The 23,976-nt window shown below is 43.5% G+C and overlaps 2 protein-coding genes across 2 annotated transcripts in view; one reads left to right on the top strand and one right to left on the bottom strand.

Moving 5' to 3' along the window:
• LOC135440303 (transcription factor Zelda) overlaps positions 1-23,976 on the top strand; it is a 31,473-nt gene that overhangs the window by 1,639 nt on the left and 5,858 nt on the right. The window contains 7 exon segments of the mRNA XM_064699398.1: positions 15,977-16,154; positions 17,146-17,240; positions 22,047-22,274; positions 22,362-22,613; positions 22,685-22,803; positions 23,085-23,357; positions 23,422-23,931. Coding sequence (XP_064555468.1) covers positions 15,977-16,154; positions 17,146-17,240; positions 22,047-22,274; positions 22,362-22,613; positions 22,685-22,803; positions 23,085-23,357; positions 23,422-23,931 — 1,655 coding nt within the window.
• On the bottom strand, positions 18,011-18,888 carry LOC135440331 (uncharacterized). Its single transcript, XM_064699440.1, has one exon. It carries the CDS (start codon positions 18,720-18,722, stop codon positions 18,120-18,122), a length of 603 nt encoding a protein of 200 aa, XP_064555510.1. The 5' UTR covers positions 18,723-18,888; the 3' UTR covers positions 18,011-18,119.

Genomic DNA, 23,976 nt, shown 5'->3' with positions numbered 1-23,976 from the left:
AGTAAATACTGCACCCCCCTCGAAACACTCTTCCATACACGCAGCGTGTCAAAGTAGCGCCACGGTTTCCATTTCATTTTCTGTAGCATTTGGAGTGGCTCCAAGTGCCGCCTCAAGAGGTGCCTCTCCTTCTCCTCCTCCTCCTCCTTCTCGCTGGCGTGTTTGCCCCACTTGAGACCCCGCAATTATGCACTTGAAGTGCGTCCCATTTACAATTGATTGCATTTTGATTTGTTTAGTTTTACATCTACTCTGGTTGTATACACTTTATTGTATTGCTTGTCATAAATTTCTAGCTGTCTTTTTTATTTTATATAGTTTTTACTTTTTTATACAAACGCTCTCACTTACCTGTAAGCGGCGCGCTCTCTTTCTGCCGCTCTATCCCGTACCCCCTCCCTCTCCTTCTCTCTCTCTCTCTCTCTCTCTCTCTCTCTCTATCTCTCTATCTCTATCTCTGTCTGCTGCAATTGCACAAAAACTCTCAACAACAACGCGGCTTTGATTAATTTCGATATTTCTCATTTTGTTTACGCCTTTTGTTGTCTGCGAGCGTCTGTCGAGCCCTTTTTGTTTCATTCCCATCACGTTCCGCTCGCACAGCGCGCGCTTCTGCTGCTGCGGCTGCGGCTGCGGCTGCGGCTGCGGCTGCGGCTGCTTGCCATGTGCGCTGCATGTGCCCGGATTCTTGTCTACCTCCGCCCTCGCCTTGCCTTGCCGTGCCTTGTCTTGCCGTGCTTTGCCGTGGTTGGTGGGCGGGGGGCGTGGACACACAGCTACTACACACACTTCCGGCTTCCCATTTTCTTTTTTATTCTTTCATTCTTTTTGTTTGGTTTCTTTTGATTGCCGTTGTCTACGGCCGCCGCCCCCGCCCCCGCCATGTATCCATGGGCATGGCTGCCGAGCCCGAAATCCCGAACCCTACAGCCCCCGGCAACAGCCACTCACCTCGATACGCAGCGGGAACGCACAGCAGCTGCCTTTGTTTGGCTGACGATCTGCCTTTGGGTTTTTGCGCCCTTGCCCCCGCCCCCGCCCCCGCCTGGCCCGCGCAGCTCTTTGAGCCGCGGGTTATCTCTCGGCATCTTTAGCCAGTGGTCCGCATGATAACAGCGGCAAAACATAACACAACCCAGTCCGTTACAGGCGAGCGTATGCGACTAAACGATACCCTGTTCCCAGTCCGATTGGACGGAACTTTCATATAATTCAGGTTAAATCATTCCAGCAGTTCGATTGTCCAACTTTAATCTCAATAAGTTAATCAATTGTCTATAAGTTCGGGGACTTTAAATCTGTGTGACTCTTAAACTGAAGCACATCTAAGGTTGTGCAATATGCAAGATTGGGCGTGGCTAAATTATATGTACTTGGCTTATTTCTTCAAGGCAATCAATAATAATCATCATTAAAAAGAGAATGTGACTCCAAAACTGTGACTCAGCAGCTGTAGACCTAATCGCAATTAAAGACTCTAAAACTGTAAATGTTGACTTTCAAACTGGGGCAAATATACAAACTTCTCTGATTAGTGGTAGCTAAAATGGGCCTAATCAAATATTGTTGAGTTCAACATTTAAGACAATCAACAAATTTATCGACTACAAAACTGTGACTCCAAAACTGTAGTAGTTATACAATTTAGCAATTTGCGATATTAAAGACTTTGACAAACGTAGTTATGCAAGAGCTTTTATACAAATCAATTCGATGACTCTTAAACTGTCAATTCTAAGCGGTGACTCTCAAACTGTGGCAAAAAGATATTCACGAAATGCAGCTGCAAATGTGGGCAGAAGACAAATATTTTTGTTTTAAACTTGTGACCAAATTGAATGGCTCTAAAACTGTGACTCTAAAACTCTGGCTCTAAAACTGTATAGATTTTGGAATAATGCCCAAAACGTAGTCAAACCAAGTTTTGCAAGTTTTAAAAAGTGTTTGCGACAGAGATGACACAAGCCCATCAACTCCTTATGCCCCATAAAAACAGGGTATGCACACAAATAATGTGAAAAAAACAAAACCAAAACGTTGCCTTTGTGCTCGGTGCGACGCCGACGTCAGCGCCATTACGCACAAGGCCGAGCCGGGCCACGACGTCAACATCAATTACCCGGCCAAGAGCCAAGAGCCATATACAGAAACCGAGCTCGAACTCGGAGCTGGCTCGGACGACGCCCAAAGGCGCTGCACGTGCTGTCCTTTATGTCCTTTGGGATGTGGCATAGGTCAGCTGCTCCCCTCCGCTTTGGTCTGCTTTGGTCTGGTCTGGTCTGGTCTGTTTAGGTCTGGTCTGGTCTGGCCTGGTCCGCTCAGCCAGCCTTATGCAAATTACCAAATGCCAAATGCGATTCTACTTTTTTTTTGTCGGCTTTCCGAAGCAAAGCGAAATGAGAGCGAAAAAAAAGTGCCAGCTGCGAGATTTGATAGAAATTAGCTGGCCATTGCAATAGCTTTTAGTCGCTGCCCGCCGCCGCCGGCTCTTGGATGAGGAGGTGGCTTCCAGCGGCATTGTTAAATTCAGGTCAGTTCACCCCAGCTTGACGCTCGTTGAATTTTCTGTGTGTTTTTTTTTTCTGTTTCTGCCTGGTTCGGCTTTGGCTTTTTTCTTGGATGCGGATGTAGGTCAGCTGTCGCTGTCGCTGCTGCTGCTGCTGCTGCTGCATTGGGCGTAGTTTTTTACGCGCGTCAGCAAAAACTGCCGGAGCAGGCACAGTCCCACTCTCAGTCACAAACGAGGGCAGGAGCGACGCCGGGTTTGGTTTTGTTGCTGCTGCTCCAGATTGTTGGGCAGGTGGGTTACGCCATCTCGCCATTTCGCCGGCTATCGACTGCGCAGTCGTTCGGGCCGCGGTAAGTACGTCACAGGGGATTACCCATGGCCATAATGGGGGCTGACAATGAGCCAGCACTTAAGCCAATTCTGTTTGCGGTTGCGTTTGGCTGGCAAATGAGCCCACTAAGCTAATCTGCTTATCGACTGGCTCCGACTGTCAGCCTGTCTGCCCATTGAATGTGGAACGCGACCAGCTGATGGGCTGCTGGCCCCGAAAGACCCACAATAAATCGCTGAAATTGCATAAGTATCTATTACAGCACGATGAGATAAAAGGAAAGATGCGATTGTTATATATTGTGAAGTGTACGCCCTATCGCTTAAGTTCAAGCCAAGCTGGCTTGCTTAGTGCTGCCGGAGAGAGGGAGGTTGGCAGAGCAAAGAGTAAGAAGCAAGATGTTTTCCTATTCAATTAGTGCTGCTTCACATTTATCATATGCCCAGCTACGAGTGGCTGCCTTTGGAAGGCGCGAGCTCACATACAATTTGAGCTGAGGATTAATCCTTGTAGTATATATCTAGTGCTCCTTATGCCCTCTAAATGCCCACATGGAGCTAAAAAGGGGGGCAAATTTCTTACTCAATAAAATTCTTACTCAACGAATAATACAAAAACTTGACAAAATACGCATTTAAGTGTGACGTTTCCCTTCAAGTGAAGTTTCCCATTTCAAGAAGTTTTCATTTCGCAGCGTCGTCTGCTTTGCTGCGCCTAAAGATGATAGCAGCTCGCTCGGCCATATCTAGTTACAGTCTAGGAATACCTGAACACGAGAGGGCCCAAGCCTGATATAAGGAAAACAATTGTACTCCGATCCAAGCAGAGCCAAGATTAACTCAGCTACAGCCCATAGTTGTGTACTAGGTATATGCTGAGTTTTCACCTGTTATTGAAAGGAAAACATCTGCTTATTCCTTTACGCTTTGATCAAAGGAACACTTAAGTCTGATCCAAATAAAGTCAAGATTAACTGAAAGAGAAACATCTGCTATTTAACTTACACTTTGATCAAAGGAACACTTAACTCTGATCCAAGCAGAGCCAAGATTATCTCTTCTATTTCCCATGGTTATGTACTGAGTTTTCAGCTTTAATTAAAAGGGAAACGTCAGCTCTTTACTTTTAAATGCCTCTATTTATGCCCGGTTATTGCCTGAGGCAACATTTCATCATATTTGGAATTGAGACCGGAACCGCAACCACCCTTCCCAATGCCTGAATCCCAGCCCAACCCTTGCCCTAACCCTTAGCAGGGCCGCACTTTATCGGCGCGACATTATTGTTTGCACTCACTTTGTCTAGTCTCTTAATTCAAATTGTGTTTAATCAGCTCGTGTCATATGGCCTTCCTGCCCCCCCCCCCCCCCCCCCTCCTGACTCTGCTCCTGCCCACAATTCACACATTGCAATTCTGCTGGCGTCGTCGCTGCTGTTGCTGTTGATGATGATCAATTTAACCTTCAAATAGCTACACAATTGCTCTTGACAACAATGACAACAGCAGCAGCAACAACAACGACGACGCTGACGCTGACGCTGACGCGTGTTACCCCACAGCCACCTCTTCGGGGCATGCATAACCTGTTTGCCCCACAGCCCGCACAGCACCTCAATGGTTTGTCCTCTAGTGTTGATGAAGAGCCTCTCTCTCTCTCTCTCTCTCATTCTCACACTCGCTGCCTGTCTCGCTCACTCCACCTCCTGTGTCATCAGCTGCTTGTCTAGTTGCCTGCCCCAAGGTGATGACGCATTTTGTTGCCCGTGCGGGCAGCTCGCAGAGCTGGTGTCACTTGTGGGAGGAGGGGTCCCTCTTTGGAACTCGTTACGCATTGGAACCCGCATATCATGTACCATATTATAGATAGATTCGCATCCAGCATTATCAATGCTTGTTGGCTTTCATTAGAAAGCGGGCGGCAGAGGCATTTTAAAGTTGTGCACACGTTTGTGACGGGCAGAAGACACCAAACGAGATGTTTTATGTTCCTAAACGGGTCGACTTGTTTTCATTTGTTTGCTTGTTTAGCTTTTAGCTTCAATTTATCGATAAATATCGATGCTCCACTTCCCATTTGAGAGATAATAAGCTGCGCAAATAAAAATAAATCATTTTACTTGCATTCATAATTCATATTCACAATAGATAGTTATCAGTTTTCTAAATTTATTATTTACGCTCTTGTTCAGTCAGCTATCATCGATAGTTATCGATAGCTTAGAACTGGCAGCCAACTAGAAACGTAAATCAATTTAATCTATTTTGCATTCCATTCATAATTTATATGCATTACCGATAGTTATCGATTTGCCAGAGTAGACTCTCGTAGAGTAAACATTTAAAGCGTATTTCCGTTTTTCGATACGGTTTCTACTGCTACTATCGATAATTATTGATGCGTTTTATAAAAATGGGTAAATATGGTTTTTGAGCGCATTCTTTTATCGATGGCGCTTCATCAAATTGGTTAAATATAGTTACGAAGCTCTTCAAGCAACTCCTTTTCCAATCGGAACTACAGGGTATCTCTTCGAGTGGAACCAAAGCAATTGTTGGTTTTTTTCTGTTCTCATGCCTGCCTCTCGTGGTCGTCACGGTTTAATCCAGTAGCATGCCACAGCTGCCACCAGTTTGTGCAGCGAGTGTGTGGCAAGCACCTCGAAATGCTGCAGCTTTGACAACTGGCCGGAGCTACCCTCGCCGCAAATGCAGCAGCAGGCGGACGCCAGCTGTTGCCAGAGCTCAGAAGTCGGAGTTTACCAACTGCGGCTCGACTATATTTAGCGGGCCCTGTGCGGGACTATCGGGCGGCAAATTATCAGGCACTCTGCCTGACGCCCTCAAGCCCTCCCTCCCCCCCCCCCCTCTCTCTCTCTCTCTCTCTAGCTGTTGCTGACTTTCGTTTTGGGTTATTGCAATTGAAAATGCAATCCGAAAGATGCACTGCTCCTGTCCCTCTCTCACTCTCTCCCTCTCTCTCTCTCTCTCTCTCTGGCAGTTTTTCCGACTGTCTGCCTGTCAAATGCAACCACAACAATAACAACAACAACAACAACAACAAACAACAGCTCACAGGCAGCTGCCCGCACATTTGCCAGATACATCTGCCAGATACATGACATGGCCATGTGCCTACTTACAGATACTTTTGTATCTGCTGTCGTTTTTACGGCTCGTCATAAAACTTCTGCCATTCAATCACACACACACACACACACACACACACACACACACACACACACACACACACACACACACACACACACTTGGCTACTTAGATATAAAGTGCCTGCTATATCAGCGCTGTGTGCCTGGCCTGACTTCTTGCCTTGCCTCAGACTCAGAATCAAACTCGAGCCCGTCCGCTCAGATCGAATGCCTTGCAACTGAGCTGTTGCTGCCCCCGTTTTTGTCCCTGCTGCCCCGCTGCCCCGCTGCTGCTGCTGCTGCTGCGTCTTCTGCTGCTGCTGCCTGTTTATCTCATTTGGCCGTTCTGTTGTTTATTTGTGCAACAAGCGTCGTCGACTTTGGAACTTTGGAATGTTTATTTGCCTTTTGCCTTTGCCGGGGCTGCTCTAATTTCGTTTTGACTTCGATGCACAACCGCCAGGAATTTCTAAACATAAGCCAACCAAATATCCAATGCTCTTGCTATGCCAGCAATGCCAGCATGCCATATGTAATAAAGAAAAATCAAAACATTCAACAAAATCTGCTCATCAAATGACAAAGTGGAGTACATGATGAACTTACTTCCATGCAGCATTTTAGTTGTTTACAAGACAAGTTTTAGTTTGTAGAGAACTTTAAGTCTACAGACCCAAGAGGGCTCCCGGAGACGATAACCTAAATAGTTGCCCATGGAATATAGAAGATCCATTCGGCTTTCGATATACGTACTTCGAGTACTACCGACCTAGGCAAACCCTGATCCAAGTTCACAGCATAGGCCGAGGTTACCTTTCTCATAACCAAGCTCGAATGCCCGGATACTAGTTTATGTACAACATGTCGTTTACATATTTCAAATTCTGTAAACGGCCACACGCAGTCGATGCGAAAGAATTCGAAAATTGAAACATCGAAAACAGTTGAAAATCGGAGCCTTGGCCCACGCCACGCCTCGGCTCGATCGACTGGCTGACTAACTGGCTAACTGGACCAGTCAGCAGGTTTCTTGTTCCCCTCCTACCCTCCGCTCCACCAACCTAACATATTAAACGAGAAATACACACACAAAATAAAAAACAACAACAACAACAACAATTTCAAGTTCAAAAACGTTTCGATTTCATTTTCTTGGATGTCTTGTGGGCGTCGCAAGTGGCTCATTTTGGAATCGATTCGGCCTCATCAGTTCTTGCTTGTCTCCCTCTCTTGGTTGGATATGTGATTCACAGAGATTTTTTGGTTTTTGGTCTTGTTTTTTGTTGGCAGCTTTTGCTGTTGATCTCACCCGCCGCCATATCCATGTGCCCCTCCTCTTTCATGTTGTGTGAAAGTTTGGCGTAGGCGTCATTCTCCCTGGCTATGCGACTGCATCTATACATATATATATATATGTATATATACATATGTGGCCTTTGTGACTTAGGCAGAAATCTCACGCCAACACGCCGAGGCATTGTTTGGACCCGGGCACAGCGTATTTGTTTATATGCGCATCGATTTTACGATCCCCCCAGTTCCAGCAAACATAATTGACTCGCTGATGATGAGGCTTGAATCTTTATTGGTATTGGCATTTTGCCGAAACTATGTTAGTTGGTTAAACGATCTGTTTGATCAGATTGTGGCATATGGGATTTTCGCCGGCCACGCTGGTGACGAAAGCTAACAAGAACCCATAAAAGTTATCTGGAATATGTTAATACAAACATCCGACAGTTATCCATGCATTAGCTTGGAATTTACGCTGGTGACGATAGCTTTAAAGACCCGAAGAAGCAAATCATCTAATGTAATAGACTAGTCTTTGAAAAGCTATTACAAAAAGGCATTCTCATTTAAGTAATAGATGGGCATTTAGGGTTGACTTCCCATTTGAAATGCACTTCACACTAGGGTATGATTTTCTTTGAATATACAAAGTATTTTCATTGTTGTTAGCTGGGAACAAGGAAGAGTGCTCTAGTCGGGAGTGCATACACATATTCCCTAAGCTCGGTGTTCAGAGTCCGATCAAAAGTCTGTTTACACAAACGCGCAAAGCTCTGCCTTAAAAGTTAGTTATTTCATTTTTTTTTTGGGGTAGCTATTCAAAAGCTGAGATATTCTTAATCTGTCTAGGGTAAAGGAGAAACTAAAGGATACTATAGAAATGACAGAAGATATTCAATGAAGCCCTGTCCTGGCTGACCCCCTCAGAGAGAGAGAGAGAGAGAGACAGGTTACATCCCAGCGATCCACCTACGAGGCGATTCATTTATATACCCTACAGTATTACGTATTATGACCTCCTTCCCATTCATTAAAAACACCCCTCAATGTAATTACCATATTTCGCAGTCTTCGCTTGGTAAAGATCAGAAGATACTGATCGATTCCAGCGCTAAAAATAAAACAAGTTGAACTTGTCTTCGGATTTCATGTTAGCTCAGATCTTGTTTTATGTATGTGGATTTTATTCATGTTAATAATATTCTCCTTTGATAGTTTGGCAATATTCTGTAGTTCATCATCTGTTGAACAGTTTTCTTTGTTCTAGTTGGGCGTGTTCGTTCTTTCCATTACATTTGCATTTGCAATATAGATACACACACCTATATATATATATATATATATATATATATATACATGTGTGTGTGTGCACGTGTATGTGATCTTTGTTCTCATCTAGAAATTGCGCAATTGTAATTCTGTCGCTGCCCATTCTTTTTGTATATTATTTTTAATGCTTCACGTCACGTGATTTGCATATGAAATGGCCTGGTCCGGACTCCAGCTGGTTCCCGCCCTGTCCCCCTGTCCATCCCCCTTTCGTATGCCCCCCTCAATGTGCGTTTGTGTACATAATTTTACCTGGCATTTGTGCGCACTTCCTCGACTTCCTCTGGCGACGCTTTTCAATAATTTGCCTCGGCTTTTTATTTATTCATTGGGCACAACAAGTCTCTAGCTGCCCATAGAGCCGGGCTATTGCTGTGGCTTTGGGCTTTGGGTCTGGGTTTGGGTTTGGGTTGGGCTTTGGCCGTTTGCCTTTAGCCGGTTTTAAGTTTTCAGTTTTCTAGTTTGGACTTTGTCGGCTTTGCTTCCTGTGCGATGCGTCAAGCAGCAGCTCGATGACGCTTCCGTTTGGGGAACCAACAGCAACAGCAGCAGCAGCGGCTGCTATATCCCTCGTATAGCCCCTGGTATTGCTGGTCTTGGGTATGCCAAGGCTGCCCAAATCACAGGCTTGTTGCTTAGTCCGGCTGCAATCTGTTCCCATTCTGTCGTGTAGGCGGACATGTGCCCTATGGGCCTGGATTATTGTGCAATGCCCTAACACGCAGCATTTCGATTCTGTCTCCAAATATGGCAACTCGTTCTGTACATGTGATTTATCAGGATATAATTTATATATATTTGTATATATGTTATATATATACTAACTGACTTTGTGAATGGTACTAGCTCTAGTTCTTAACATGGAACTTGTCGACACCAGCTCAAGGAGCTATTGATAAAAGAAAAGCATCTGCGAAACACTTTTGATTTTCATATCATCTTAAGCAAACTCACTTTACTTTTATATGTGAGCGTAATCCTAGTCAAATCAGGCAACTATAGCATAAAGCTACCATAGATAAAGAAGCAAAATCAAGATATTGAAGATCACATTTTGATTAAAATCAAATCAACATGGAACTACTATATCTTGAATTATATGGGGTAAATTGAATGTATAACGGACTATATCACATACATCTATATCATCTGATATATGCTATATCTGCTATAGAAACAGCAGGTCAACAATGGAGTTATTTATTGACAAAAAGCTACTCCTTCAAGGTATCTGAACCAAGCGCAGCATTAAGGGACATCGCAATGTACTTATTATATGTTAAATACAGATAACTTGAAAGACAAGCTTTGGTTTGTAACAAATCTAATCTATATCGGACTTCTATATCATATAGTTACTTTGGGGACCAGGCTTATAGCGGTCTACCTTATTATATACTTACTTAAGGAACTTGGTAAATATCGGTCTACACTTATACAGTTACTGAAGGAACAATTCATCTGTTTCTAGTAACTTTAAAGACCAGCTCACTATCGGACTTCTATATCGTATGGTTACTTTAGGTTTACTTTACTTTACTTTTCCTGACTTAATTAATGTTATGCTTTTAACAGAATATTATTCTGGCAGGGTATCTCAGCTTCGGCTAAATGTTCGCTACATTTTCTGATGCTGTTTCAGCTATCATCGCCTTCAGATTGCGGCATTCGCTTTGTGCCTTGTGCAATGCTGATTGCAGTTGCAGTTCCAATTCCATTTCCATTCGCAGTTGCAGTTGCAGTTAATTTAACTGAAGCCCTCGCAGCGTGCCCCCGGAAGCGGCGCGTCATGGAGCCAAGGCGCATATTCAGATATTCTGATGTTATATCGCATTTGTCCCACAACTCTGTCTCTGTGTTCGCATACGTACATATATGCGAAACTGTAAGCGTATGTGCACACACTTATGCTCATAACTGTTGTTTGACTAAGGGCATTTTTGTTGTTGTTATTATTGTTTTGTTTTTGTTTTGGTTGGTTGTCGAGGGAAAAACTGGTTTTTCCATTAGATCTCAGCACTCAGCTCGGTCTATGTTGACGTTCTAATTTCGGCGCTACGCTAAGAGCCAGGGCAGAGGCCAGGCAGGGGCCCGGCCGGGGGGAGGGCAGCGCTAAAGTTGTCGCAGCTATAAAAAAAAACGTTACGAGAGTCACAAGCAACGCCTACATTTGCCCCAGACAACAACTAGAGACACAAGACAGGCAACAACAACAACGACAACAACAACTCGATATGTTGCATTTCAAATATGAAAGTTTTTTTTCGCCTTTCGAAGCGTAGATTGAGAGAGCGCTCTGCCAACTTGCTTTAAATGTAAGCTGCAGCTGTGCAGCTTTAGCTTTTTTAATATTTACATCCATTGCCAAAGTCTCTTATTGCACAAATAACTCATAAGCTAAGCAACCTTTAGGTACATCTGCAACATTTTGTAACTAAAGTGCATTTTTATTGAAGAGCAGACTCATTATATATTCGCTTTAGCTCCTTTGGTTGGTCAGCCGATTTTCTTCGACGTGGGGTGAATTTGTTCGAAATGTTCGTTTCCAATGAATTTTCACCAACATCTTTCAAAATGATTGTAAAACCGATCGGATGGCAAACTAAAAATTTCCATACAACCGTTTTCCATACGTTATTCCCATCTGCTGGTGGATTTTCCTAAAAATCCCGTCTTAGCGAGCACTTATGTGCAGCCCTTGAGGTAACTACAGAAAATAATGCTACACCAAAGCTCTTATGGTTCAGGGCTGTGCATTGATCACCGGTCAGCCAGTTAATCACTTGGTCACTCAGTCAATCAATCAGTAACGTAGTCGATCAATCAGTGAATCACTAAGTGAGTCAGTCAGTCAATCAGTAACGTAGTCAATCCATCAGTCAGACAGTTACTAAATTACTGAATAAATTAGTCAGTCACAGAGCTAGTCAATCGGTTAGTCAGTCAGTCAGCCACTTAGTCAACCAACTAGTCAATCAGTTAATCGGTCAACCTTTAACCTAGTCAATCGTTCAGTCAGACAGTTACTTAATTACTTAGTCAGTCAGTCTCTCAGTAAATCAGTTTTTGTATAAGACAGTCATTCAATTAGTTAGTCAGTCACTCAGTCAACCAAGTAGTCCATCAGTCGGTCAATCAGTAACCTAGTCAATCAATCATTCAGACAGTGACAGTCAGTCTCTCAGTCAATACATTTTTTAATAAGACAGTAAGTCTATCAGTCAGTCATGCAGTCAATCAAACAGTTAGGCTATCAGTCAGTCAAGCAGAAACGTTGTCAATCAATCAGCCAGGCAATCTTTCAGACAGTAACTTAATCACCAAGTCAGTCACACAGTCAGTCAGTCAATCAGTTAGTTCATCAGTCAGTCAATCAGCTAGTTAGTCAGCCGGTTAATCAATCAATTATAAAGATCATGCAATCACTCAGTCAACAGCAGTAAATCAGTCAGACAGTTAGTTAATCAGACACTGTCAATCAGTCATTCAGTTAGTCCCTCAGTTAGTCAATCACTTAGCCAGTTACACAGTCAATCATAAAGATAGTCCATCAATCATGAAATCAGTCGTGTCAACAGCAGTAAATCAGTCAGACAGTTAGTTAATCAGACACAGTCAATAAGTTAGTTCATCAGTCAGTCAATCAGTTGGCCAGTTACACAGTCAATCAGTTAATCAGTCAGGTCAAACAGTCAAATATATGTATAGATAAATACAAGCGTTGTTTATTTGATTTAATATTCTATTTGCTTGATTCAAGCTCTGAATCTTTGCATTCATCAGTTGATTTGCTGTTTGCCTGCGACTTCCTCTCGCTGCAGCTGTTTTCTTTAAATATTAGCTAATGCTAATTCCGATAACACATGCGCCTATCTCTGCTATATAAACACAAACTAGCAGTATGTAAATAGATTTTATATAGCTACACGTGCCTGTTTGTGTGCGTGTGTGCAGCCAAAAACTCACACATTTCCACATTTCCCATAGACAATTCTCAATTGGAAGCTGTGGCTGCGGGGGTTAACAAATGCGCGGGCCTGCAATATCTCTGCGGGGAATGCATGCGGAGAAACAAAAAGCTCAGCTTCAAGGTTTTTGTTGTCGTTGTTTTTGTGGTTGTTGTTTTTGATGGCAATTTGCTTTGATTTAATTCAATTTAACAGCATCGCCAGCTCGCAATTTGCCATTTTAAGCGTCATTTTGCGGGCCAAAAGGGTTGCCACCCTTGGCTTCAGCGTTGCCACTCGATTGGCTGGGTTGGCGGCTGGCGGGGCCAGTCTTGTCGTGCTTGTTACGGCCAAATTTCCACCTCATTTTGCAGTTTGCATAAAATTGTGGGGGGAGAGAGTGAGAGTGGGGTGAGGTGGGATGGGGTGGGTCTGGGCAGGTTAAGCGGTACCAGGCTGCCCGCTCAAGTGTCATTCAACCGCGAGGACACGCAAACAGCTAGCAACAACAATTCGGGGGCCAACAGCAGGCGACACTCGCCAGTTTTAATGATTATTTGCATGTTGCACGTACAAAAGGCAACTGTAACTGCGACATGCATATAAATAATAAATAATAATGTGCCTCGCCCCGACTGGCGACTACCCTGGCCAGGCTTTAGTTGCTCCTCCACCAAGCTCCTAATGCATTGCGTCCAGTTGCGGGCCGTGTCTTCACTTCTGATTGAACTTGATTGACAAGTTGTGCTACCTATAGTTGCTGCTTTCATTGTTGTTGTTGTTGTTGTCGTTCCTGATGTCTCAAGTGGCCCATCGAAGCACCGAGCTTCGATCGCTGACTCATGCAGCCAGCTAAAGTTGGCGACCGACTGCGTTGGTGTCCAATAACCCGGCCTGAAATTCGAGCAGATGCCTCACGCCCTGCCCCTCAACTCCCCAAAGAAACACACGCACCCACGCATGCTTAGTTAGATATTATATACTCCCTGTGGCGTAAGCATTATGTTACATATGATATATGTACATATGTGGTTGGTTGGAGGGAAGGTGCTAGGGAGCCGGGATTATAATTAAGAAATGTTGATTACAAAAAGTGGTGTCCATTTAATAAGTTCTGTTATAGAAAAGTATTCATATTACACACAAACGTTCTGCTAGTTGGCATAACAGCACTTTCATCCAATTACAGGGTATACAACAAGACGAACTATTCAATTAAACAAACAGAACGCGTTTTATATGCACAGCAAATTATTTTTTACAATTACAGGGTATATCAAACTACTACGCTGAGTAGTCTTCCAGGGTATAACACCTGTCTCTTTTACGTTCTCTGCGAAAATAAACCCTTATATTGCATTTAATGCATCTTTTGTTTGCATCCCACTTTCTCTCCATGAACAGGGTATAACACTAGTCGAGCTTTTCAAACAAACGTCTATTATATAAACGTTTTAATTGATAAATTTCCACGTTACTTTTCTCGTTGCAATTTTCTGCACTAATTAAATTGGATTGGATAATTGAATCACAACCGCAATTACAGGATATGTCAATAGTTGTGCGCGTTGACTATTAAAAAAAAAAAAACAAGATGAAGAAAAAATAAAAAAAGCTTTCATATTTTTTTAATGAGTGCCAATGAAATTTCCGTTAAGCCAACCGTTTTTCTGTACCGTTAACTTCCGCTGGGCCAGCTTAAAAGTTACCCTGGCAACTCTGGGCCAAAACTTGTGCCAGCTCCTTGCTGTATCCTTGTTCTTGTTCTCGATGTTGTTGTCGTTGTTGTTGTTGCTTTTGTTGTCGTGGCGTGGCGTGGCGCAGTGTTGCCAATTCAATTAAATTTTGCACCCAAAATGGGCACCAGGGACAAAAAATTAACTTTCCAGACGTACTTTTACACATTTTCGTTTCGTTTTTTCGGTTTCGTCCTTATTTTTCATTTTTTTCCATTTTTTATTTTTTTTATTTTTGGCAGCGCAGCCAACTAACAGCAACAACAAAAAAAAGCAAGCCCAAACAGCAGAAAACGAGCTGCAAGTTATTCAATTAAAAGTTCACTCAATACCCAGAAACAAATTCGTCTCTCCTCTCTTCCAGCTCTTCCCTTCCCTTCCGCCCCGTCCTCGTTTATGTTAGCATCCTTCGAACTGCGGCCCGGTCTAATGGACGCTTGGCTTGGTCCAGTTGCCAGCCGGAGTCAATATTCTTTTAAATAACGTGAACGTGACTTCTGTACGGATATAACAGCAGGCCAGTTCTGCAGTACTTAAGGAAATATGACCACACTGTCAGCCCTGCTGATGTTTATTAATCGTTTTGCCAGTTATCGATTACATTTGTTTCTTTTTTTTTTTTTTTTGAGTGGGCACAAAAGCAATTTTTCGCAGAAGCGTGACTTGTTTGGTTTAGGGTGTAAGGACTGTGTAAGAGCGGCTGAATTTTGCAATGAAATATGAGCACACATTTCCATTTAATTACGCACATTTTAATGCGCAGTTATCGATAAATTTCTAAGCGTGCCAGCTTCAATAACGCTTTCAATAAAGTACCACTATTGGTACAAACTGTTGTTTATCCAGAAAAAGTGGAAGCATTATGACAATGCTTTAAGTTTTTATATCAAGTAAGGACCTACGGTTATCGATAACACAGTTACGTACTTAATTCAGCGATAATCACGACTAAGAGCGTTGAAGATAAAAGCTTTAGTTACAAATACTGATCAATCTGCATTTATCGATGGCATAAATAAGCTTCAATTATTAATCGATTTCCTTTTATCGATGACATTAATTTACTTACAGTTATTGATTGCTTTTCATTTATCAATATAAAGGGGAGTCAAATTCACAGCCTTAATTAAGGGAATTATTGATTGACCTGCACTTATCGATAACATCAATTTCATTACAAGTCTTGGTCGATTTGCATATATCGATAACGTCAAAGGGAGCTTTCATCCAAATTCAAACTACCTTATTTCTTAGTTTAAACTATAACTATAGATCGACTTGCATTCATTGATAACAATAATTAATTTTACTTGGACTTTTATAGAACGGCAACATCAATTTTCATACTTCCATTATTCATCTATTTCATTTATCGATAACAACAATTATTTTACAATAATTAATCGACTTGCATTAATCGATAGCTACAAAAATATATTTCAATCATTAATTGATATGCATTAACCGATAACATCAATTTATTATCGAATTGAATTACAATTATTAACTGACCTGCATTTATCGATAACATTAATAGGAGTTTTTACTCATATATAAACCACTTTTTCCCTTTGTTAGTTTGTTAGTTTTATGAACTTTTATATTCATTTGCAGCTATCGATAACATTGAAAAGTGACTACTCAAATTTTAACCATGTTGTCTCTCCTCCCCTCTCTTTACAGAGCCTGGGCATCTTGGCCTCGATACCCGCCGGCCTGCTGATACTCTCGCTGCTCGGCCTGCTCCTGTATCTGCTGACGCGCTGCTGCGATCGGAAGCAGCGCAAGCCGAGCACCCAGCGCTGCCAGAGCTGTTCGCTGGTCATCATAACGTTGATGACCTGTGCGGCCATTGGACTAGGTAAGTGCCGGGGTGCATTGAACCCATTTACCATAGACTATATACTGTAGGCCCACGCCAAAAATTCCCACTCGGCCACGCCCAAAGCTCCAGAAATGCACGTACCCGTCGCGTGTTTAACTTGGCAATTAGCCAAAAGTCGATGAGGACGACCGCCTGCATTTGCTCCATTACGTGCGCGGCTTGGGCTTTGGCACGTATCTGGATTTATGGGCGAGCGATCGCCGCCAGAGTCGCGTCACGTGTCAGGCATGAGCGGAATATGAGTGGAACTAGCCACTAATAAAAAATCAACCCAACTGTGCGGCAGCAAAGAGTCGACCACTTAATTTGTACATTTCGGACTAAAGTATGTCAAAGTGGCAAAGGTAATGCCCCAAGTCAAATCGAGCTGAGCCCCATCAACAACTGCGACTGCGACTGCGACTGCGACTGCGACTGCGGCTGCGAGTGGCATCATTATAATCCAGCCTACGCATACAATAAAACTAATAATTTAATTAGCGCTCTTAATTGACGCAAAAATGTGTCCACGAGCTTTGCTCTTGCCGCACATCGAATGCGGTCACTTGTTGAAGCTCGAGGGTTGAGGGGAAGAGCTTGCAATACATCAAAATGTCTCTCTTTGCTCTCACTTCCTCTTATTCATATGTCTAAAACAAATCAAAGATTCTCTCCTAGAATCTCCAGAACTTTAAAGAGGTGTGTACACATCGATCTGTGTACACATATACATACATATATCGAAAGAATATGACTCTTTTATCTTTTTCCAACACTTAAAATGTTTGTAAACTTGAATGAACCCTGGGTGAGGGCATCCCAATTTCTGTACAGATCAAAAAGTATATCAAGGCGCAAACTTACGCCTCTTCTGACTTGGTTCCAATTACGCTGCCATTTTTCTCCCCCACTTTGATACCCTATGCCAAGCACTTGTTAAAGTCGTATATTGCCGCTCTGCTAACTGTTCCCCTCCTTTCTCTTTCAGGTTTATATGGCAACGATGATTTCCACAATGGTCTGCTGCAGGCTTTCAGCTCCGGCAAGAAGGTGGAGAGTCTTGTGCTCAATCTTAAACAAGAGGTAAGTAATGCCTAAAAAGTTTCAGAACAAAGTAAAAGTTTCTCAGGAAACATAATTGAAAATCACTTATATATGGAGCATACTTAATGAGTTTGCGAATTGTTGAAAACTATTTACTTGCCTTGTTGCCTGCAGAGCCTGAACTTAATGGGAAACATGAACTTAACCTACTGCTGACATAATTGTTAACATAAAGTTTGAATATCTAAAGTTTGACTGAATATACAATTAACTGGAAGAAAGTTTCTTGAACGACATTTTTTAAGATTTGACTACAAAAACAATATCGATAGAAATATGTGATATGCTTAAGCTCTTTGTTGAATTCGTTTTAGTATTATGATATGCATATCTAAGTGCTTAATTCATTGTGAATTTACAATGTTGAATGTTAAATGAAAATTGAAGTATGTATTTATTTAATTTATATATCAAAAGCAAAGACTCCGACTGTTCAAAACAGCTATCGACCGATTGCAGCCCATCGATTAATCGCTATTGACGAGGCGTGCAGCCCTGGCACTTTTCACGACATACAACACTGTACTTATGTATATGGGCCTTGCACTGGAATAGATCAGAAATTCAAAAAAGTGGTTTGGGTAATTTCTCATCTTTCTAATTTCATAAGTAAAAGGGACTAAACCAATTGATTGATCTAGAGATGAAATGACGAACTTATTAGATTCATTGCAAAAAAAATCGTAGTAACTACTTAGTTATGCAGCCCTGGCAATTTGCCAGCATACAACCCTGTATCCGTAAAACCGTTTTATGGACAAACTCTTTATTGTCTAATTAATTTTAGGATTATTTTGTTCTTTACAAACACTTTCGTTATGAGAGTGAAAAGGTTATAGAATATTTTAAACAAGCCGCCTACGCATCCTTACGATCGTGATCCATCAAAACGCGTGTAATTTCCGTGCGAAACTTGAGCGTATTGTCATTGGACAGTGTTCTCGTGTGTGCTATGAAGGGCACAAAGGGCAGCATTTGGGGCGACTTGCCCCAATTGGATCGATTCGACCGAATTCGACCCATCGACAAATTCGATCCAATGTTCCCACTGCCCACGCCATTTGGATATCGGTTATTATCGATAATTGTATAGTCGCCGATATTCGGCGGGAAGGGCACCCGTGAACATGGCGCCAGCTTGCTGGGATCGACAACGTTACGCAGAATTTCGAGTGCCTGGAAATAGGACCAGGTCGATCTCTCGGCTCGTTTCTGTTGGATTTTGCGTATCTCGTTGCGATAAACGTTGCGCAGCCCCCAGAAACGCGGCTTACACTCGGGCACTATGCAATTTAATCCATATCTCATGATTTGCTCGGGCGCTTTCATTTTCCAATTACCCTCCATCTGTACTGCCCTCGATACCTCTGGCCAATGCATGTGATGCATGGCCCTGGTCTTTGTCCATAGAGCGCGCCGTTTTTCTACCTCAAATATCAGGCGAATGTATTCAATATCCATTTCACACGCTTGGCCAAAAACTTTCGATACGTTTGTGTTTTATATTTTTAATAACAAAAAATTGTATATCCTCTGCCAACGAAATGCAAATGCCCAGGGCTGCCAAAAACGTGAAATGAAAATAAAATTCCAGGTGTGTAGCTCTACAGGCTCAATGTTTGAATGAATTAACGAAGTAAACGCGATTCTTGAACTTTTACAGCCAAAGGCAAGGCTTGCTTGCATTATCATTTGCTCAGTGATATATTTGAATGAATTAACTAGAATTTAGATTCGGTTTGAATACATATATGTAGATGAACTTCCGCAAAGCCTTCAACCTTTTTATTTGCACTCCGTGCAATTGCTTTTAAGTTTATTTTCAAAGATCTGTTCGAAAATCCATTTAGAATTGGTCTTGCTGCTCCACCTGGTCCTACATTAAATTCACTTCGCAAGGCGGAAAATAAGTGAAAACTGATAGCTTACAATCTTAGGTCTGTTTCTATACTTAGAAGTAGCTTATGCTGTTAGACCTCTAATGCCAGGCTTTCACGATTTCTTCAGTTTCAAAATTATGCCCATATGTTGCCGTTTGAGAGATGACATGCCTTAAAAATACTTAAAGTGTCGCAACACACTGCAAATTAGAGAAATGGAATAAACATGCAATTACTGTACTGAGCTTATGCAGGTGTCTATTGAAAATGCGTTTGCCTAATGCTGCATTTACACAAGCACAAAGAGAGCTGCCAAAAAGATGCAACTTTTAGAAAATTGCCAACGGGTGGCAACACTTTATCTGCAATAAGCAGCTTACGGATAGATGTGTTCGTGCGAAAAGTTAAAAATGCTTGTAAATTGCAGAAGCAAATTCAAATGTTGCCTGTTGGGTGAAGGCTTAAAACAGACTATACGACAAATTAATTAAGAGTTCGTTTTGCCAGAGCAGACATCTAGCCGTAAGACTTTTTCGGAGTATTTATTCCAAGTTTCAAGTTTTTTAAAGCAATTAGATAAAGAATTAGATAAGCGCATGGACATGGCGTAAAATCCATAAACTCTTTAAATGATGATAGAGTTTAAAACCGTTTTCGCGAATTATGGCGTTGCCAGACTTTACGCAATACGCAGCTAAGTTGGCTGCTCCTCATCACATTAAATCAGATTAAATTTCAATTGCATTTGCTAAGTGTGGGCGCCAAAGCCAAAGCAGATATCGATAAACACATTTCATTCAATTAATGCACTTCTTAACTAATTTTTTTAATGGGTTGCGGCGACGGTGATGGGGGGGGGGGGGGAGTGCTTGAAATATATTCCGTTACACAGCGCATACCTATATCCAACACTGATTTCCCCCTCCCCCCCAGTCGCCACAACTGTAACTTCCCACATACACACAGGCACACACACACACACACTCGCACACGCACACAGACACATCTCAGATCTCTAGACAGCGGCAAGAAGTGGGCAGGATAAGCGGAGCTGCGGGGGAGACGCGTTGGCTTTTGCTATTCATAAACTTTGCCAGCTTACAGACACACACACACACACACATGTGTGTATATATGTATGTAGTCTTTATATGTATGCATGCATGCATATATGTATGTATTTGTATATATTTAGATATGTATGTAGATATTCACATTTATATGTTTATACGTACATAAAAGAAGCCGATAAGGCAAAAGGTTAAGAGAGCGAGTCGGAGCAAAAAAGTGAATGCGACAGTGCCTGGAATCATGGTGAGCGGGGGGGGGGGGGGGGGTGTAGTGTGGTGCTTAGGCTCAGCGAGGAGCGTAAGGGGGGCGGGGCGGGGGGCAGCAGTGAGGTGCGGACAAGTTGAGGCTGCGGCCCAAACAGATGGCTGGCATTGCTTGGCCCTTGAGTAAAACGCTATTAATTATCTAGGCACAGGACTAAACACACACACACACACACTCGTTTGGGTGGCTGCCAGACGGTGGGCGGGGCTCTGTGCGTGCGTCTGCTGTCGCTGCTTTTAGGCAAGCTCTCGACCCTACGCCCTGTCACGCTTTCCATGTCTGCCGCCCCCTCTGCCCTGCTGCCCCCTCGGCCCGTCTACCCTTCTGCAGCCCCCTTCGTTTTTGTGCTTTCTCTTTGCTTTGGCTGTGTACTTTAATCCTTGCACAAGTGCGGAAGCAAAAGCATTATGGGTTAAAAAAAAATACAAATAAAAATAAAGGGGAAAAAAAAACTAGTATATTTATGTGCAACGTTTTCGTCCTTTGTTCCAGCGGGTTCTGTCTCCCCTCTATCAGTGGCGTCTGTCTGTTTGTGTGTGAGTCCTTTTTGCGCGACGCTTTCCCTTTGCCCACTTTTGGTCATTAACTTTTGAACTGCTCTCACCTGCCTCTGCTGTGAGTCAGCGGCTCGGCTCAGAGCTTAAGTAATGGGACAACAAAGAGCCGAACTCCCCAAACCCAGACTCGAACTCGAACTGGATCCCACAGCCCGTGCTGTCCAACTATTATGCGCACTTTCAATGGGATTTCGGGGGTAGTTGTCGCCGGATATCGCTTTTATAATCACCAGCGACAACATTCTGTCAGCGAGAACAACTTTAAACTAGCCAAATTACTTCTACTTGTTGAGACTTCGAGTTGGACCAGCCCGGGAAAAGTCTAGCCGGGCTGTCTCGCTTAGGCCATATCCTGCGCACTTTCAATTGGATCAAAATGCGTTGAAAGTTCTATATTTCTGTTAACTTGCCATTGAAAAGGATTCATTTTGATTGATTGACTGACTGAGTGACTGATTGGTCTTCAACGCGCAGCCTGAGCTGAAATTTAAGCTCAATTTACCCGTAAATGTGGAAAATAGATGGAAAGCGGTTGTATGAAACTTTGGTGTCCAACATCCGATTGGCCTCAAATTCAATTTCAAAGATTTTTGTTAATATATATTTAAGATGTGTTTTCGCACTTTTCGCAAAATACATCCCTCTTAAGTGGAAAAGGTTGGTCAAAGGTTGCAAGGGCGCAAATTCAAATGTGAAATGTGATTGCGGCCAATCCACTCCGCTGAGTGGAATTGTTGTTTAAGGCAATTTAGATTTCCCACAGCCTGGAGCCTGGCTCGGGCAAAGCCGGATATTATTTGCTTATATTCTGTTTAGCTCCTGACTCTGGCAAATGTTCCAAAGTGAGCCACAAATCATTTCATCAGATTTTAAAGCTTGCCGGACTTGAGCCAGCTTGCAGCGTTGTGTCAAGCAATAACTTCTATAAGCTGTGCAATCATTATTGGAATTTCTTGATCTCATCATCACATCTAATTTACACAAACTTCGTTTTGTTTTTCCTTTATTGACAGACTGAAACCATCAAGCGCGATCTGGAAACGAAAATGGCTTCGCACAACGTGGTGAACCAGGTGGAGAGACAGCAATACAATCAAACCGCTGTCATGCTGCTCATTGAGACGTCCCGTCTGGTGCGGGAGAATACCTCGCGTGCGGTCACCTCGCTGGACAACATGGTGCTCTACTTCATGAAGACCAAGGGCAGCGAGAATGAGACCTCGCTGATGGGCATTCTGCACGTAGGTCTTGCCCAGCTTCTAATCGAAGAGCCCGTTTTAATAAAGCTTCTCTCTCTGTCTCTCTCTCTCTCGCTCTCTCTCTCTCAGCTGGGCGATCTATATGAATCTATACGCTGGCCGGCCACATTGGCCTTCCTCACCCTGCTCCTATTCCTGTGCACCGTGCTGGTCATCGGCGTTGCCCGTCGCTCGCGCTGCACTTTAATTTTCTTCAGCGTTTCCGGCTTGTTCTGCATCATCATCTGCTGGCTGTTGGCTGGCATCTATTTGGCCTCCAGCGTGGCAGCCGGCGACTTTTGTATGCGGCCGCATGAGTATATGTGCCGCCAGGTGGGCATGGTAAGTACCCAACTCCCACACGCACACACACGCACACACCTAATGTCCTCTTTTTCTATTTGTGTTTATAGCGCAGTCCCTATGTCTATTTCCTCAACTGTGGCACGTTGCGCAATCGCTTTATACTGCGCCTCAACGAGTCTCGGGATCTGGTGGAACGCGCCCGTGAGAGCGTTGAAATGATGCAACGGTAAATACACCATCAAATATCACCAAAAGCAGTGAATATTGGGTGGAAATTGTTTAAAAAGGAGTTTAATTACTTTACGATCGTTTTCAAATCTCTATCGATACCGCTAGCTTAGGTGGAAAATAAGGGAGAAACTTTAGTTTTTGTCCGTTCGACTTAAAACATATTTTCCAAGCTCTTGCTGTATGAAATATTCACCTTCTACAGCGGAAAATGGGTGAAATGGGTCTTTGCCAGTCTGCATCTTTAATTAATAAACCTATTTCGTATCTTTGGCACAGCATGAGCCAGGACACGTATCCACGCATCGACATACAGCGCACGCTTAACGCCATGGACAACGATCTGGAGGAGACAAAACGCAATCTGACAAATCTCTCGGCCACGCTGGACAGACGCGCCATCGACCGGCACTATGCGGAGGCGTTGCACGGCCTCTGCGGCGGCGGCCTGCTCGGGCTCAGTCTGATGATGGTCGCCGGCCTGTTGACCTCGTTTCTGCTCACGATACTCGTCTATGCGGACTCGCATGCCTGGATTTATCTGAGCAAGCGGTAAAAGTGCAGTTCATTTTGCAAATTGAGCCATATTTGAGATCTTTTATATTGTGCATTGCAGGCCCACGATGGATGGCGACAAGTCGGAGACGGCGCCGCTGTTCTCGGCCTCGAATGCGCCAAGCGCCAGCATTTCGCCAACGGCGCCCATGAGCACCGGCACCATCAATCGGACGCTGCTGCATCATCAGCAGGCGCATGGTGGTCCCATTGGTGGCAGCGTTGCCGGCGGCGCTGGAGCCGGGCACACGGGCACGCTGCCCAGCAGCAACAGCTTGGCTGGCGGCAATGGCGCCGGGCCCTACAGGAATGGCACAGCGGGCCTGCGACAAGGGTTGGCATCACCATCATCACAATCAAGCAACAATACATCATCTACTACAACTTACCACCACCACAACAACAACCACAACAACAACCACCACTACAACCACAACAATACACAGCATAGAACTAACTCAGCGGCAGCGGCGGCGGCTGCGGCGGCGGCCTCATCGCTGTCCAGCCGCTCCAATGGCGGCCGCCGTTCGCCGTCGCCGCCGCCCGGCTATGATTTGGTGCATGGCACAAGGCATGAAGTTTAATTTTATTTTTATTTCCTTTCGTGTATTTCTTA

Source organism: Drosophila montana, unplaced genomic scaffold, assembly GCF_035044405.1.
Source record: "Drosophila montana isolate Dmon_TW-CO22-7 unplaced genomic scaffold, ASM3504440v1 contig_920_1, whole genome shotgun sequence".
Lineage (NCBI taxonomy): Eukaryota > Metazoa > Arthropoda > Insecta > Diptera > Drosophilidae > Drosophila > Drosophila montana.
Note: the sequence above shows the minus strand (reverse complement) of the source record. Positions and strands in the feature narration are given on the sequence as shown.

Bases quoted from the DNA above. Each gene is read 5' to 3' on its own strand.
- LOC135440331 (XM_064699440.1), bottom strand. From the start codon at position 18,722: ATGGATATTGAATACATTCGCCTGATATTTGAGGTAGAAAAACGGCGC.